At 53.9% G+C, this 16,822-nt stretch overlaps 1 protein-coding gene across 4 annotated transcripts in view; it reads left to right on the forward strand.

Moving 5' to 3' along the window:
* The window catches only part of MYRF (myelin regulatory factor), a 61,861-nt gene that overhangs the window by 30,355 nt on the left and 14,684 nt on the right, over nucleotides 1-16,822 (forward strand). For all 4 annotated transcript variants that reach the window (XM_035326600.1, XM_035326602.1, XM_035326601.1 and 1 more), the window contains 8 exons: nucleotides 3,783-4,092; nucleotides 4,537-4,709; nucleotides 5,023-5,146; nucleotides 13,402-13,597; nucleotides 14,045-14,121; nucleotides 14,419-14,529; nucleotides 14,822-14,912; nucleotides 16,480-16,680. In XM_035326600.1, coding sequence (XP_035182491.1) covers nucleotides 3,783-4,092; nucleotides 4,537-4,709; nucleotides 5,023-5,146; nucleotides 13,402-13,597; nucleotides 14,045-14,121; nucleotides 14,419-14,529; nucleotides 14,822-14,912; nucleotides 16,480-16,680 — 1,283 coding nt within the window. The remainder of the gene's footprint in view (nucleotides 1-3,782; nucleotides 4,093-4,536; nucleotides 4,710-5,022; nucleotides 5,147-13,401; nucleotides 13,598-14,044; nucleotides 14,122-14,418; nucleotides 14,530-14,821; nucleotides 14,913-16,479; nucleotides 16,681-16,822) is intronic.

Genomic DNA, 16,822 nt, shown 5'->3' on the forward strand with positions numbered 1-16,822 from the left:
TTTTTTTTTTTTTTTTTTTTTTTTTTTTTTTTTTTTTTCTTTTTCGTTGGAAGAGGTCAAGAGTTCTGTTTATCTTGCTAAAAAAAAAATCCCTGGAATTCCTCCTGGCCCTTCCTTAAATATAACAAAGAGGCCGGGTTGCTCACCACGGGGAGAGCTGCTTTGACGTACTGGCGGAGCGGCAGCACCTCTGCTTGGGGAGGAGAGGAGGCTGCGGAGAGCACCCGAGCTGGGAGCACAGAGCACAGGTCCTGCCTTCAGCAAACGCGTCAGCCCCGGTCCCCTCCCTGGGTTGGAAGCCGGTGGAAATTGCCATGTGCTGTGGAGATGGCGAAGATGCGGTGTCCAGAGTGTCTGCCACGAGGGCATGTTCTCACACACGTGTGCGGGTTGTCCCTTGAAAGCTGCACAGGCCTCCCAGCTGCCGGTGCCAAGGCTGCCCACGCCGCAGGGACAGGACAGTCACTGAGGATGCTGTGAAGACCTGTTGGGTCCTTGCAGCGGTTTGTGGAGAGGGTGCGAGGCTCCTGAAGCAGCTGTCTGTCTGTAGGGGCTTGGTCTGCGGGGTGGTGGGAGGCTGTTAGAAGCTTCATCCATCGGCTGAGCGGTGCCAAAGCTGCCTGGTGGCTGTGATGTTGAGCCGTGCTAGTCTGTGCCCCACTTGACGCTGCTGGAAGCCGAGTGCTGGTCAGGAAGGCAGGAGCAGAGCTGGGTAAGGGGGATGGCGTGCCCGGTGCCCTCTGTGCCCAGCTGAAAAGCAGACGATGTTCTGTCCCAGGGATGTCACCCGTCAGCCCCAGCTGCTGTGTTAAAGCAAGGCTGCCTTTTGGTCCTGGGCTCATGAGGAAGGAGAGCTCCCGGCCTGCCTGCAGCAGCACCAGGGCCCTGCCGCTCAGCTGGGCTGTCCCTGAGGTGGCCCCAGCAAGGCAGGGGAGCACAAGTGCTGCCTGTGAGCCTGGCCAGAGCAGCCCAGTTGGAGCCATGCTGGGAAAGGCCCTGGGATCCCGTCGAGCAGCTGGAAGCCTTTGAAGGGAGCAGGATGGGCAGCAGCAGCCCTCCTCCCAGCAGCCTTCGGAAGGAGGGCTCTGCGCAAGTGCACCTTTCCTTCCCGGACCTCGCAGCGGGAGGAGTTTTCTGATTTCTTTTCAAGTGTTTTGGTTGCATTAGTCAGCCACTGGCTGGTGGTTGAGTGACCAAAGTCCACCCAGCTCAGTGTCCGGCTCCAGGCTGGCCGGTGGCACCTGCTTAGGGGAGCAGCCTAGCAAAGACCAGCAGACGTCTTCCCTGCTATCCCCTCCGTGTCCCAGTGACCTGGCTGGTCCCTGCATGTGTCTTCTCCTTCGTGCGATGTGCTGGTGCTTAGCTTACATGTCCAGATGTCCATAGAGGGGTGCAGAGAAGCTTCGTCTGGTGTTTGGAAGTCACTGTCCCTTCCCACCCTGGGGCCAAGCGCCTCATTTCCACAGGGACCTTGGCACCCTGTGGGGACACCTGGACGTGCTCGATGTAGAGACATCCCCAGGCTGTGAAAACAGAGGAGCTTTGTCCTGTTGTAGAGGTCGGTGGAGGCTGGTTTTGTGGGGCTGGGGAACAGGCCACCCATTTCCCCAGGCGGGGGCCCAGCAGAGGGCTCCTGTTCTCCGTCAGCGGCTCAGCTGCGCATTTTGGGGCTGCTGGGGCCTTTTGGTCCCAGCTTCTCTCAGGTGGAGTGCTTCAGCTGGACATCGACACCTGGCTTGCTCAAAGCTTTCAGCCAAAACTGTGCATGCTGTGTTGGTGCGGATTTGGTGGGCTGGGCTCTGGGGAGGTCCCTGCAGGGCAGCCTGAGCTTAGCTGCTCTTTTTGCTGTCACTTCAGGGGCTTTGTTGTTGATCTCCTTAGCAAGTACAGGCTTTTGGAGCAGACCTAAGATCTTCTGTTTCAATGCTAGGATGGAAGAGAAGTACTGTTCTGAAGGCAGTGTCGTACAAACGCACCTGGGCTCAGAGAACGCAGAAGTCATTTCCTGCTCTGCGATGAGCACTGAGCTTGATCAGGTTTGCCAGTGCACCAACTTTCTTACCAATGTGTTTGGTTTTCTGCAGTACAACTATGAGTACTGTTTCCTTTGGTCAATTTCCTTTGGTCAATATCTCATTCTGTAGATAAGTTGAGTGATACTCAATCATCCATCTTTACTTTACACACTTTCATTTTTGCTCTTAGATCCCAAAAGGGTTTTGGTTTTAGTTAAAGCCCTCTGCTGTGCACTGGCATTGCCGGGCATTGACCTTATGGTTAAGCAGATGCAGAGAGATGGTTTTGCGTGCCCCTCTGGACACCACGCATTTATTCTGATGGTGATATAGTCAAATCAACCCTAATCATGGCATCACTTTAGTATCCAGTTTCTCATAGAGGAGGAGGAAGATAGGATCACATTTGAATGCCATTTTTTTGTTTATTTAAATTTAGAGATCAAAGTCTCATTCTGTTTTAAATTAAAAATATAAAAAATAATAAAGCAAGTGCTGCCCCCATAGAAAACCTCACTGGTGATGCTGATGAGCTGGAGGTGTTCAGTTGTCCTTGCTCTTCTCTAGTTGTTCCCTTGTCTGCCTCGGCTCTAGGAGAAGAGCACAGTGAGTGTCCTTAGTAGTGTGCAGTAGCGCTATAAACACATCAACAAGGCTTTTTTGCTGCCCTTGGTCCAAGCAGGGTATGGACATCCCTGGGACATCTCTCTGCAGGGACTATGGAGGGGTTGGTCCTCCTTAAGCCAGGCACCCCCAGCTTCTGGCAGCCCTGCTGGCTTTGTGCAAGTGCTGTGCCCTTGGGGCAGCCCCGGGCACTGTTGGCCTTTGGCACATGAACATGTTGCTGGTCACGTTCCTTGGGCCACTCCTAGAATCAGTAAAATTAGGCGAAGTCCTGGTGCTTTCTCTGTAGCTCTGTGTTTCCAGGCACAGCCTTTTGCTGACTGCTGGGCCTTTTTGCACTTTTTTGGCCTGTGCAGTTCCTTGGTGCTGCAGGAATATTGTGCCTGGTGGTTGTTCTGCTTGAAGGGACATACAACGCTGACACAAAAGCTGCCTGGGAGTTTCTAAAGACATGCTTTCCCTACAGAACAGCCATGCAGGGTACCCAGGTTTAGGAAATACCAGGAATGTTTGTGAAAATCTTCCCTGCTGTCCCTCAGCCTGAGAACCTATTTCTCCCTTGAGTTTTGGTTGTTTGAGCTTCAAGAAGCTGGGCCTTGCTTCCTTTGTGCTTCCAGTTTTACCTTCTCGCAGAAGATGGACAGTGCATGACACCAGGTTTGGTGGGGCTGTGTGTCCCCCTGTCAGCTGGCCAGCCAGAGCCCTGCTGCATTCTTGCACCGGAGACAGCACTTGGCTACACGCTCGCCTGAGCAGTGTCTGAGGTTGACACCGAGCCCGTGCTGTGGGCAAGAGAAGGGAAGCTGTGCTCTGGTTCTGGGTATCCCTGAAGGTGCCTGGGATGCCAGGAGCACTGTGAGGCCTGAGAGAAGTCAGCGCAGGGCAAGGCGGCTGTTGCAAGCAGACAGGGTGGCTGCGGGAACAGAGCCGCGCTGAGGCTGGGAAGAAGAGGTAGGGAGGTATGGGTGTGTGAAGATAGCCAGGGCTGGGACGGTTTTGAGGGGAGAAGAGTCCTTGGCAACAATTTCTGGTGGATGGGTTTGGAGCAGAGGCTGAGTCTGTGCTGGAAACGGGCTGGACGCGTGGTGGTGGCCCTGCCTGCTGCTCTAACAGGCGTGCCTCCTTCTCTCTTTCTCTTTTGAGACCCTCACCTCCTCCGGACCATGACCCCCGAGAACATGTGCCACATGACTCCCCCGTCTCGCCTGGAGCACCCCCCTCCGCCGCCACCTCCACCGCCGCCCCCCCACCTGCAGGGCCCCCCTCCACCTCCCCCCCACCCGCACCAGCCCCAGCACAACCCTCACTTCCCCAGCCTGCAGCGGGACATGTACATGAAGGCTGAGCCCCTGATGCCGCCCTACGGCATCGGGCAGGGCATGGCGCCGGCCGACCTGCACCATGCCCAGCAGTCGCAGATGCTGCACCAGCTACTCCAGCAGCACGGAGCAGAGTAAGGCCTCGGGGCGCTGGGGCTTTGTGTTCTTGGGGTGATTTGGGGACCTGGCGGGGCGGGGGGCAATGGGAGATGGCGGCTTGCGGAGTGCGTGAGCAAAATTATTGGGTTTAACCACAAGTTAACCAGCGTGTCCTGGTTCTCTGGGAACGGGCTGGGGAGGTGTTGAGGTAGAGATGACCCAGAATGTGGGGCAGGGATTGCAGTGCATAGCTTGGAGCTGGGTGGTGGGGAGAGACAAGAGAAAAGCCAAGATGTGGCTCAGTGCATGCCTGGCACAGGGCCTGGCCATCACTGGGTGGGTGGGCAGAGCCTGGTGGGAGAAGGAGGTGAGGGTGCTGAAAGAGACCAGGGCTCCAGGCGCAGAGGTTCTTGGTTTTTGTGTGAGATGGCAGCTTTTTCCTTTCCCGCTCAGCTTTTGCTCTCCCATTGGTCTCGCAGCCTCCCGGTGCACCCTGCCAAGAAGAGGAAACACTCTGAGTCGCCCCCCAACACCCTCAATGCACAGATGCTCAACGGGCTGATAAAGCAGGAGCCAGGTATGGGGTCCATGCCGCTCAACCCTGACAGAGTCCAAACGCCTCCCTGGCACCAGCCGGGACCACTCTCACCAGGTATGTGGTTTTCACCCCCCTGGCTCTTAATACCCCCAGCATGCAAACCCCTGCTGCCAGCCCGGGCACCCCACTGGGCCAGGGTGCCCGTGGGAGGGCATGTGGGGGCCGCAGGGTGCCAGCCAGCGGGGATCCCCCTGGCTGGGTCTCCAGGAGGAGGGCAGGCAACGTGTCCCTCCAGGCCCAGACCTCGTGCCATGCCCTGGCCATCAGGAGGGTGGCAGCACAGGTGATGCAAGTTGCTTCCTTGTGCTCTAACCCGAGTGGATGCTGTGTTGGGGCGATTGAAACACGTATTTCCCCCTCGCTGCAGGCCTGATTCAGGACAATGACAGTTTAAATGGTTCCTACCTGGATCCCAACTACCAGTCTATAAAGTGGCAGCCGCATCAGCAAAACAAATGGGCAACCCTCTATGATGCCAACTACAAAGAACTGTGAGTAATTCACCCAAAGTCAGATTCACCTTTCATTTATTGGTGTCAAGGGACTGAGGCTGGGAGGATCCACTCACAAAGTTCACCTTGGGCTTCCCCTTGTCTTTTATCACCTGCTGATCTCTGCTTGCCTGCACTGTGGTGGAGATACTCTCCCTGGGGTGCCTTTGCCATTGGGAAGGTCACCTCTCTGCACTTCTACAGGGATGGTGGAGGATTAAGAAATGGGTCCGGTTCTGTAGGAGCCAGCAGAAAGCAGTTCAGCAACCACTCAGACCTTGGGTTGCCATGGGGGGTGGGTTTGGCAAATAGAGCCTTGCCTGAGCATGGTTTGGACCCGCAGCACACTTCTCCCCTTTCCAGGCTTACAAAATGTCCTGGATTTTAAAATGTGTGTTAGGATTTACAGGACAATAGATAGCATGAAAGACTGGAGGTAATCCAGAGCCACTTCAGCACAGCTGGAGAGCAGTGCAGAAAGGAGCTTGAGGAGGAGTGGGAGTAGTTGGTGGGCAGAGGAGAAGAGGAGAGAAAGAAAGGAAGAGAGAAGGGTTTGAGGAAAGCTTTGAAGGAAGCCAGAGGGCCAGAGAGGCCAGAGGAGCAGGCGGAGAGGAAAGCCTGTGGTGGCCGAGGCAGACTGGGGGAGCAGAGAGTGGCTGGGTGGGAAGGGGAGGTCAGGAGCTGGCAGGAGAGGCTGGGGCAGAGGAGGGTGGGGGCAGCACATGGATGAGCCTTGTAGGAAAGAGTGCTCAGGAGGAAACCGCTGTGGATCCTCCCTGCATTCCTCAGAGGTGACAGAGAGCTGGCAAGCAGCAGGCTGGGTTCCAGGAACTGAGCAAACGCCCCCATTTCCCCTCCTCCTCTTTCTGGACAGCCAGGGGCTGGTAGGGTCCTCTCAGGGGACGTGGAGGAGGGGGTGCTCTGTTGTTTGTGATACCAAATAACCCAAGACTATGATCATAGCTTGCCCAGACGGTGCTCAGGGTGGGAGCTGAGGATACCTGGCGAAAACAGTCGTGGAGGCAGGGAAGGGTCTGTGATGTGCAGGGAGGCTGCAGCTGCAAGCCCCAGAGCTCCTGCTCACAGATCTCAGTCTGCCCTTATCTTCATACCACCTTTAATTCAGACCTCCTGTTAACATGGCGTGCTGGGGTTGTTGCCCTGTGGAGAAGTGGCCATTAGTTGGTTGCTTCTTTGGTGACATCCTGTCATTTGCAAAGACTCTGCTTGTGGTTGTTTCCACAAGCACAGCAGGAGAGGGGTAATGTGGGGAGGTGATTGCTTCCATTTTACTAAACTGTTTCCATAAAAGAAGCATCTCCCACCTTCAGGTAGAATATCAACACCCCAATTGACCTATTCCTAGTGGGGGAAGGAGAAAAAAGGAGATGAATAACATGATAATTAGTGATTTCTACCCTGAGAGGTGAGGCTGCCTTCTTCACCAACAGCAGCATGCTCTTTGCTACCCACTACACTTTGCTCCTCTTCCCTCCCTGGTAATTTTCTTCACTGCTTTCTACATTGTGACTGTGTTTCACTGTAGTGTAGGCAAGTTCATGCAGTTTCTGCCTGTACAGTAGTTTTAAATCCATGATGTAGCCTGGGATCCTCTTTCCCAGTGTATCTGGTAGTTTGCTGAAGTGGGCAACTCCTCTGCAGAGCTTCTCTTCAACTTTCAGTGTTCCCTTCATGGTGTGAAATCTTGTCTGTAGGGTGCCATGGCCTGGCACCTGCCCAAGTGCCGAACTTTTCCCATCACGTGTCGCACTGATGTGAGGGCTACTTCTAGGAACTCGTGAGTAGCTCCAAAGTCCAGTCCTGCAGCCCTGCCCCTGCTCTCCACCTTCACTTTGCTTTTCTGCAGGCTGTGGGACAAGGGAAGCCAGCCACCTCTCGCTGACCATGTATGTGCGTGCTGTAGCCCCCATACCAGGCTCCTGCTTTCTGCACAGGGCAGTGTTTGTAGCTGGCCCCCAGCACCTTGCACGCTGCCTGGACACATCCTCTCTGTCTCCTGGTTTTCAACCAGGGCCTGGCCATCACTGGGCAGTTTTCCCACCTGACAAAGCCTTTGGCTTCTGCTGCTGTTTTGCTTCTCACAGGCTGTTTTTGTGCCAGTACTGCCTCTAGCTGAAAGTCTGTGTCTTTGTCCATGTCAAAGGGGTTCTGAGAAGGGAGATCACGAGAGGTGATCTCCCCTTCTCTGACTTGGGCAGTGCTTGGTCACAACCTGTTGGTCCCTGAAGTGGCCTCTCCTCCACTGTCAGTCTCAGCATGGTTTTCTCTGTGCGGCAGAAGCATGAATGCACCTTTTATAGTCAGCAGGGTCCAAAGAGGTCCACGCATTGTGGAGCAGACCTCTCGCAGGGCCTCACTTTTCTCTTTGACATAATGAGTCCCCCTTTTCCTTCCATCTCACTGTTTACCTGTGCTGGGTAAACGGTCTCTCATCTGAAACGCGTCACAGCTCTTTCAGCTTGTCACAGACCGTTTGCAGATGTTACGGTTCCTGTTCCAGAGATTTGCCACGCACCCCGGTATTGTACAGACACAATGGCAGATGCAGACTACACAGTATTTACTGCTGGGCACAGAGAAGTCACTGGATTGCTGCAAACCACAGCTTTTAACTCCCGCAAACCCAGCTCTGCACTACTGTGTTCTTTGGATCTCTGCTTGGGGTCACTTGCTAATACCTGCTTTTAGGATTTAGGGAGAAAGCCAGAACAAACCTACTTCTGCAGCATTTAGGTCATCGTCCAGTTGTGTAATGGATAAATTCCTCTGAAATGACTTCATGTAGATTTTAGGAACTCACATGCGGTTTGGTGTGGAGCTGGATTTGACCCAAATAAAAAGTTAAGGTCAAGGATTGATCGATTACATTTTTCTGTTATGCACTGCTCTTTTCTGGTGGCTTAGCAGTCAGGGAGCTCTAGGAGAGGCAGCGCATGATGAGCTTACATCTCTTTCAAAGTGGACAGTCACTTAGACAGTTCTCTGGTACAGCACTGCACCAAAACAGATCTGTGAGGAACTGCAAAAGCTCAGCTTTCCCTTCTTTCTTCTATAAGAGCTTTTTTGCTCAACCAACTCATGTTTTAGCAGGTAGGAGTCTCCTTCCTTTCTGCCTTTTGGGTATACTCAGCAAATGAGCAGGCATCTGTGTCTCTTTGAGATCCATGAGTATTTCAACAATTTAGTTCCCTCTGGGATCATTAAGCAAAGACCAGCCATCCCTGGTCTGTTCTGTGCTGGAAGCTGTCCTGCAGTTTGTACGTGCTGTTATAGTTTCCTGCCCCTAGAGGGAACATATTTTCCCCCCTGCCATCCAGGTGCCCGCAACCTATTCACAGCCCCAGGAATTTGAATCATCTGAATCATCTGATTTTCCCTACTCTTGTTCTTAAGAAAAGAGACCAGAAAGGCACGTTAAGGAGAGAGACTGAGCCACGAGCCCGTAGGAAGCTGTACAGGTTCTTACCCTGGCATGGCTTCTCACTCGTCAATAGCTTGCCGGTGTTTCAGCAGTGACTGTTGCACACAAAGAGCAGCTCTGAGCCCTGGCATGTGCAGGAGATTGACTTCTCAAAAGCAGTCACTCTAACTCTTTCCAGTTCCTTGCACAGAGGCTTCCTGAAGAACTGATGGCACTGCCGTTAGTGTTGGCTGGTGATGGGACATGAGGAGACCTTTTCTCATGCTGCTTTTGGTGAAGGCACTAATAACCAATGCTGAAAGATTTTTGTTCCTCAGAAGTTTCCTACTATGTTTTGTAATAATCAGTAGCCCCATGAGAGTTTGTTCCAGCTCATATCAACACCATTCAAGCTCATTTAACAGCTCTTTTTTCTTATGCAGTGAGTGGACACTGTCACACCAGATCATATTTGCATCCTCTTGCTTATAAATATGTAGAAAAACTCATCTCTGTTCAGCTGTTTTCCTGGAGAAAGCTGCAGAGTAGGGGCCTTTCAGCTATTTCTCTCTATTTTTATTATTATTATTATTATTTTCCTGTTCTGTGCTATACCTTGGGGCCAGGCTCCTTCTCAGCCATTGTCTAAGCTTGGTGACATGGGGACACCACAGGGGGAATTGGATCTAATCCTGGGTAGCACTTCTGCCTTCTGAGACCCACCTAGCACCTGTGAATGTTGTTATGTGAATGCCCCATGCCCAGGCAGGGGCTGCAGCAGCCCTCTGCTGGGAGAAGAGCAAAGGGGAGCCAGGCTCACCTGGGCTGCACGTGTGTCATTTTGGTATACAGTCCTCCTACAGCCCGCTAGATTAAGGAAGTGAAGGAGAGGACAAAGGGAGGAAAGGAAGGAACGGTTGCAGCATGGATTTAAGTGGAAGTGTCTGGAAATCTGTGTCTTGGCATGGTGGGCTTATGTCTCAGGCTTTGGTTATGTGGGCTGAGGAATCTGTGTTGGTTGAAGGAGACCAAAGGTTCTGGATTAGTTTTATTGATAGTATGTTTCTCCTTGGCCTTTTGCACTGGTCTTGTGGTTTCAGACTCGCTGAACCTTCAAAAGGGTTAGCTAGTTTCCAGCAGCGGTGCCGAAGAGGCCTGGAACCAGGCAGTTCACTAATTTACTCCTGGGAGCAGGACTAATTCATCTCCCTGACAGTGTGCTCTGATAAATGCCAGCAGGCTCCCTCCTCCCTCTCCCCATTTGTTTACAGTTTGAAGTAAGGCAGCTGGGGAAGGGTAGTGCAGCGCTCAACAGAAACCTCTCCACACTGAGGCCACTGCCTCTGTGCTCTGGGAACTGGGCTGGTGCCGTTTGCTCCCCATCAGGCAATCCGGTGCTCTCCATGCCCACAGGCTTTCAGAAGCCTCATTTCGCAGAACTGTCCTTACAAACAGCACTGAGCTTATCCTTGCTGCAGATCCCACAGGGGACAGAGAGCAGTGTGGCACAGTCCCATCCAGCTGGGTGTGTTTTAGGTTGACTGACAAAAGTGTCTTGGGCTAAGTCCTGTTGGCCAGCCTGGGAAAAACCTTGGTGATGGATCACTGAGTCTCACCTCCTCACGCTGTGTGTCTCAGGCAGCTGAAGGGACCGTCCATGGGTGCTGAGCCCTGGCCACGCCGGTGTGGCCGTGGCCGTATCAGTCTGACAAAGACTGGCTGAGAGGGCTCAGTGGTGCTGCTCAACTGTGGGTTCTTGTCCTCCATCCTGGTGCTTGTGTCCTGGAAGAGAAACAAAGCAGAGACTGTGTGAAATTAGTGAGTGGTCCTTGAATTAGGGGGACTCCAGACATCATGTCTTAGGAGCGGCTGAGATACTGGGGAACCTGTAAAAGGAGAGAGATGGAGATTTTTTCTTCCAGAAGGGGAATGGCTGACGGAATGAGAACATCCCTCTGACAATCCTGTTCTCTGCCATGGATCTAAATACAGGTCCCGTTCTGTCAGAGACACGTTTTTTCCTTGCACTTCCTTTCCCTTAGTGTTGCACGTTCACGTAGTGGATGAGGGCACTCCCTGCTCCTCCAAGTGCCGATGCCAGATGTGGTCCCTGGGGAGTTTGTAACCTCTCACCCTCAGCTGGCACAGGGAGAAACCTCCCCTCCTCTGATCCCAGCCTTCAGAGTCCTGCAGTAATCTGCTTTTGCCAGTGGGGACCTTCTGGCTAAAATAATCCATTTGACCCCAGACCTTTTATTCCTGACGCTTTGCCCTCTGGCCCTTGAGATCTCTCTGGGAAACGCCAGCCTTGCTCTGGCTGCCCCCTAGGCGTTGACTGGGGTCATCCCTAATCCCAGGAATGGCCCTGAGCCATTGACTGGTGTCGTCCCTAATCCCAGGAACAGATCCTGGCCCGGGGCCGCCTGCCCTTCCCTCTCCTCCCGCCATGCTCACAGCAGCCACCCACCAAAGAGCATCTCATGGGAGAGACTTGCTGCCAGCTTGCCTCCTGAGGATAGGGCCTGGGAAAAAAAAAAAGGCTGCATGACAGTGGGGACATGGCTTTGCTGCTTCCAGGAGGGATTTACAATCTGGTGGGTACCGCAGCCCATGCACCATTTGCAGTGGGGTGCACTCTGAAAGCAGGGACCCCCTTCTGGAGGTTGGCACCAGTCCTGGCCATCGGGACAGCTCAGTCCTTTGGGAGCTCGGGGAAAGGGGGCCTCTGAGAGTGGGACTGTGGAGGGGCCAGGTGTTTCTGGAGATGGGGGGAGCCCGTCTTCTTGTTTTCGGCATGTGTTTAGCAGCCATCAGTTTGGGTGACATTAACCAGAGCATGTTTTGGAAGCATCCATGGTTTGGAACTTCGGCCAGTCCTTCCCATTCCTCTGCTTTCTCTGTAACAAACCACTGCGGCGACTGGTTAATGCCTGGGATCCTGGGCATGCGGAGGTGGCTCAGGGGCAGGGGGGTATTGGTGAAAGCAGCTGGGAAAAGGGCTCCAGCACCCATGGGCGAGCACAGAGGGTGCCAGGGCCAGCCCAGGCGAGAAGAGCCAGATGGAGAACTCAGGGTTGTGGTCAGGAGGAGGGTGACTGCAAAGGGGAATTCCTTTCATGCTTCTAGCCTAAGGTAGCGCTCTGCTCCCACCGTCTGGTTTGTGTTCAGAGACAGCACGGGCAGCCTCAGTCCCTCGGGTACAAGCGATGACTGCTTGCTCACAAGCATCCATGACAGCCTGGAAAGTCCCCCCCAGATTTCACCTGGCAGTAACTGTGCAAGGGCGTGGAGGGCTCTTGTCCCAGAGGAAAGGAGGTGGCAGCCCTGGGGTGTGGGGGAGTGAGGGTGGCCCTTGCATGTCTCTGCTTCCTGGAGTTTGCTGTGATCTGCCCCATCCATCACTGTCAGTCTGTGTACCTCCCCAGTGTCCATCTGTCTGTACTGAGAACTAGAGGTGGAAGTCAGAGGTAGTTTGTTTTCATGGAAGAGTACTCAGTAATTTTTAAGACTTATGTCAGAGGCTAGGCTGAGCCATCTTTCACCTCCTGAATATTTCCCTAGGCACAAAAAAAAAAAAAAAAAGGCAAAAAGGTGGGATTCTGGTGTTCCGCTAGAAATTGTTGATGGGGAGAAGCCGAGAGGCATCTCCTCCAGGCGGGCAGCGCGTCCTGGGGGCCCACCAGCCCAGGTCAGGGCTCTCGGATGGTGAGAGAAAGGGGACTTGCTGCAAAGGCCACATATTTCCCTCGTTCCCATGGTCACCAGCCCGTTAGGGAGATGCAGATTAAACCTCCCCAGCTGGTGCGTGTTGGCCGGGCAGCCAGGGCCCCCTCTTCCTCCTCTGTCTGTGCTGGTGGGAGCTGGAAGCTGTTGGCAGGAGCCAGGGCAGGTGTCGGTGGTGTTGGCAGCACCGCCTGGCAGCAGGGCAGTGCGGGCAGCATCCGGAGCGCAGTGGTGGAGCGAGCGGAGCCGTGGGACCAGCCTGAGGTGCTGCACCAGTGAGCAGTGCTCAGGGTCTGCTTTGTGCTCGGTGTCACCTGCATGCATTGAGACAGGGCTAAGGAGATGCTGGCTGCTGGCTCATGGCTGTCATGTTTTTTTTTGTTGTTTTGTTTTGGTGTGTGGTTTTTTTTTTTTGCTTGTTTTATTCTCTTACACTTCTCTTACAATTCTCTTACACTTCTCTCTTTTATTGTGTTAGTACTGTAGTTTAGCATATAGAGGGATGTTTACCCCAGCATCCTCATCAAATCCTAGTCACAGGAACCACATTTCTTTCCAGTTGAAGACTCAAGCTTTGTTCAAGCGATGCTTACAGCTCTAACGGGATGATAAGGACCTTCTCAGGCCTCTTATCCTGCATGGCAGGACAGATTGCTGTGCAGGGCTTGGGCAAGGTGTTGGGTTCATGTATGAACCTGGGAACCCCGGAGCAGTGTTGGTGCAGAGCAAGAGGGACTGCCTGCACGACTGGCACAGCACGTGCTGCTGCTCTGCTGGTGATGCTGTCTCCTTTGCCCTGACACACCGTCCTTCTTCTCCTTTGTGCTTGCTGTGCCTCAGGATTATTTTGTGGGCATGCGTGTGAGGAGAGGTGGCCTCCTCTGTCTGTTGAGGTGGGACTGTTCATGACACAGTTGCTGTTTGTGGTGGCAAGTGGAGGTGAGCCCAGGGCCCTTCCTAGGCAGGGTGGTTTACTTGGGACGTGTACCGTGCCCTACAGACCCCGCGTTGCCTTTGTTTCTGGGTGCATGGGTCATCCTGCCCCCCACAAAAGTAAACCTCTCGTGGTGTGCCCAGGGATCTGGTCTAACGCCTGCTGCCTTTTCCACAGCCCCATGCTCACGTACCGCGTCGACGCTGACAAGGGGTTCAACTTCTCAGTGGGTGATGACGCCTTTGTGTGCCAGAAGAAGAATCACTTCCAGGTCACGGTCTACATCGGCATGCTTGGAGATCCCAAGTATGTGAAGACCCCTGAGGGCCTGAAACCCTTAGAGTGCTTCTACCTGAAGCTGCACGGAGTGAAGGCAAGCAGGAGCTAAGGGCCAGTAGCAAATCCAGCAGGAAGAAGGGGAGCTTGGCAAACAGCTGGGATCAGGCAACACCGTGTCTTTCATGTGCTAAGTCGTAAGGGTGATTGTAGGAGAGTGCTGAAGGCCAGAATAAGGCAGATCTTGAAATATGAGTCCTAAGACGGACTCAATTGCCCCTGGGTGTCATCAGGGCTGCCTCTCACTCACCATTGGCTGCAGAGGTTTGCAGGCACTTTGGGAAGATCCATTCACCCTCAACCTCATCCCTGCCAAGGGAGGCACCCGTGCTTGGACAAGAACAGCACCCAAGCTTGGTGTTGCTCCTTAGTTGTGCTGAGTCTCAGGAGGGGCTGGGCAGACAGCTGGCATGTGCGGAGGCTGGGGAAGAGGCGGTGGGAAGGGGAAGGGCTCTTTGTCACATACCCAAACCTTTATTTCCAGCTAGAGGCCTTGAACCAGTCAATCAACATAGAGCAGTCGCAGTCTGACCGCAGCAAACGGCCCTTCAACCCTGTTACGTGAGTATTGCCCAGGCTGCATTCACGTCGGGGAATTGCTGCTGGGGAATAAGCATTAGCAGGAGAGGGTGGGGAAGGGAGCCGAACTGGAGGCCTCAGGGACAGTATTGTGGGTAGCACACCCTCCAGTTTTATATTCTGTTGCCCACAGCAAAGTTTTCCTTTCTTTACATTCCCTACTCCACTCTGCCCAGTTCATAGATCTACGTTGGTAGAGCAGGCCAGGAGATGGCCGTTCCCCATGGAGACTCCTCTCCAGCAGTATTCTCACTCTCTCCTCTGTTTCCCCTTCCACAGGGTCAACCTGCCTCCAGAACAGGTCACGAAGGTCACTGTGGGGCGGCTGCACTTCAGTGAGACCACGGCCAACAACATGCGGAAGAAAGGCAAACCCAACCCAGACCAGAGGTGAGGAACAGAGACACCTTCTTCAAGCTGTTCTGAGTTCTCAAGGCCTGTGGATGTCCCAGTCCCCAGCCTGGGGAGTGACAGCTCCAGCACTGGCCCTCCTTGTCTGGTGAGGAGGAAAAGAGATGTCTGCTGTGGACACAGGCATGGTTGTCCCCATTCTATGAGGGGTTGCAGACAGGGGAGAGGGGATGTACTGAGCCCACTGTGACAGCCTGGTGCCTCAGCCTTGGGGCAGACTCAGCAGTTCCCAGTGCAGGATGGCACCCTGACCTTTCCCCCCTCTTGGCAGGTATTTCATGCTCGTGGTAGCCCTGCAAGCACACGCACAGAACCAGAACTACACGCTTGCAGCCCACATTTCTGAGCGCATCATCGTCCGAGTAAGTTCTTCCCTCCTCCCTCTGCCTCTGTGGGTGCTCCCACCCCTTCGCTGGGTGACCTGGGCAATTCTCTTTCTGGTTTTCCCCACCCAGCCCTTGAATATCTTCTCCAAACTGTCACTGCCTTGCTTGTAAATATCCCTGTCTGTGCCTCCAGCCTTTCCACATCTGTTTGGTGAGAGCAGCCTCAGGGCATGCAAGAACCTGGTGCAAGACAGGGAAGGTATCCCCTTGTCCCAACCCTGCCCTTGTGCCAAGTAGAGCTGTTGGGAGTGAGGGGACAGTTGTTAGGACTTGTAGCAGGTACAAGACCTCCAGGTGCAGGAAGACTGGGTGCCTTCTCAGGGCTACGCTTTTTGCACATACTGAGGCGGCAGTGCTCAAATGGAAGTGCAGAGGAGCAGGAAGAGAGAGGCACCATGCCCAGACCCTCCCAGGGCTCTGTTAGGAGAGCGGTCAGCTCTGTGGCCTGAAGACAGGGAGTAAAACACACACACAGAGGGGTCTTGGAGTCTGCAGGCAAGGGCATGATGAGTTAGTTACGCAGCCTCCAGGGTGCCCAGAACTTCAGGGAATTGCAGGCAGCCTGGACTACCCCATCCCAAACTGTGAGAGGGTCACAGAACTGTGGCAGCAGGCCAGAACCCCAGGATTTGGGGCTCAGGAGTGACAGCCATATCACTTATGGTATCCAGCTGTCCTGCATGGTTGGAATTGTTGGAAGAGCTCTGAAAGCTGAGATAACAGACAGCTCAAGAAGGCAAATACTTTACTTTAGAGAGAGGAGCAGAGTGGGCATAAATTTGGTTCCTGCTGGAAGAAGCTTAGACAGGACAAGCAGATGAATGCCAAGGTTGCAAGGGCAGGCTGGGATCTGTTCCCAGAGCTGGCAGTGGATCCCTGCCCCTGCCACTTTTCTTTGTGCTGCTGCAAAGCTCTGTCTCACACCTCCGTGGCCTTGCTTGTCCTCTTCTGGCTCTGCTGTGACTGTCTGCCCAACTGCCTGCTGTCCCTCCTGCGGGGCTGGTGCTATCACAGCTTGGCCTTGAGATATTCCTCGGGCCATAATGTGGTGTGCTGCGGGCTGGAGAGGGCATCCCTGCCAAGATCCTGTGCCTTGGACTCTTCATCCCAAAAGTCCCCTCTGGCTTCTTAGGCCACCTGGGTCAACATACCCCAGTTTCAGCTGAGGTCTTCCCTATTCCTGGCTCCCTTCTGCAGAGCAAGGACACAGTTGTGCTGTCGGGGTGCTTCTGCTTATCCTCAGCGTTGTTTCCCAGCTGTTTCCCACCCACACTAAGGGGGACAGCACACTGCTGTCATAGAATACGTGGCACTGTGCAGGCTGCCACAACAGCTTGGAGCTCTGATGTCCACCAGTTCCCTGTGGCCTTCCCTTCAAACCAGTTCCTCTGCAAGGTGCATAGTGGGACAGGACTGTGGGGCTCTCCCAGTGTCACCCCTCTGGCCGTGTCTCAGAATGCCTCTGCCCAGCAGCACCGCAGCATTTTTCTGCTTGGTTTGCTTACTGTTGTTTTCCAGTTCCCAATTTCCCGTCTCTCTACAGGCCTCCAACCCTGGCCAGTTTGAGAGTGACAGTGATGTGCTCTGGCAGCGGGCACAGCTCCCTGATACTGTTTTTCACCATGGCCGGGTTGGCATCAACACAGACCGCCCTGATGAAGCCCTTGTGGTCCATGGCAATGTGAAGGTCATGGGTTCACTGATGCACCCGTCAGACATCCGAGTGAAGGAGGACATCCAGGAGGTAAGAGCCAGGCAAACCAGGCTAGGCTTGGCTGATTGGGTGTCTGAAAAGGCACTGCAGAAAACATAGGTGTCCTTGTGAGCTTGTTTCAGCAGCTGATTTTGACAAAGTCATAAGAAGCCTGAGCTCTTATTGACTGGAC

Source organism: Oxyura jamaicensis, chromosome 5, assembly GCF_011077185.1.
Source record: "Oxyura jamaicensis isolate SHBP4307 breed ruddy duck chromosome 5, BPBGC_Ojam_1.0, whole genome shotgun sequence".
In the NCBI taxonomy this organism is placed as follows: Eukaryota; Metazoa; Chordata; class Aves; order Anseriformes; family Anatidae; genus Oxyura; species Oxyura jamaicensis.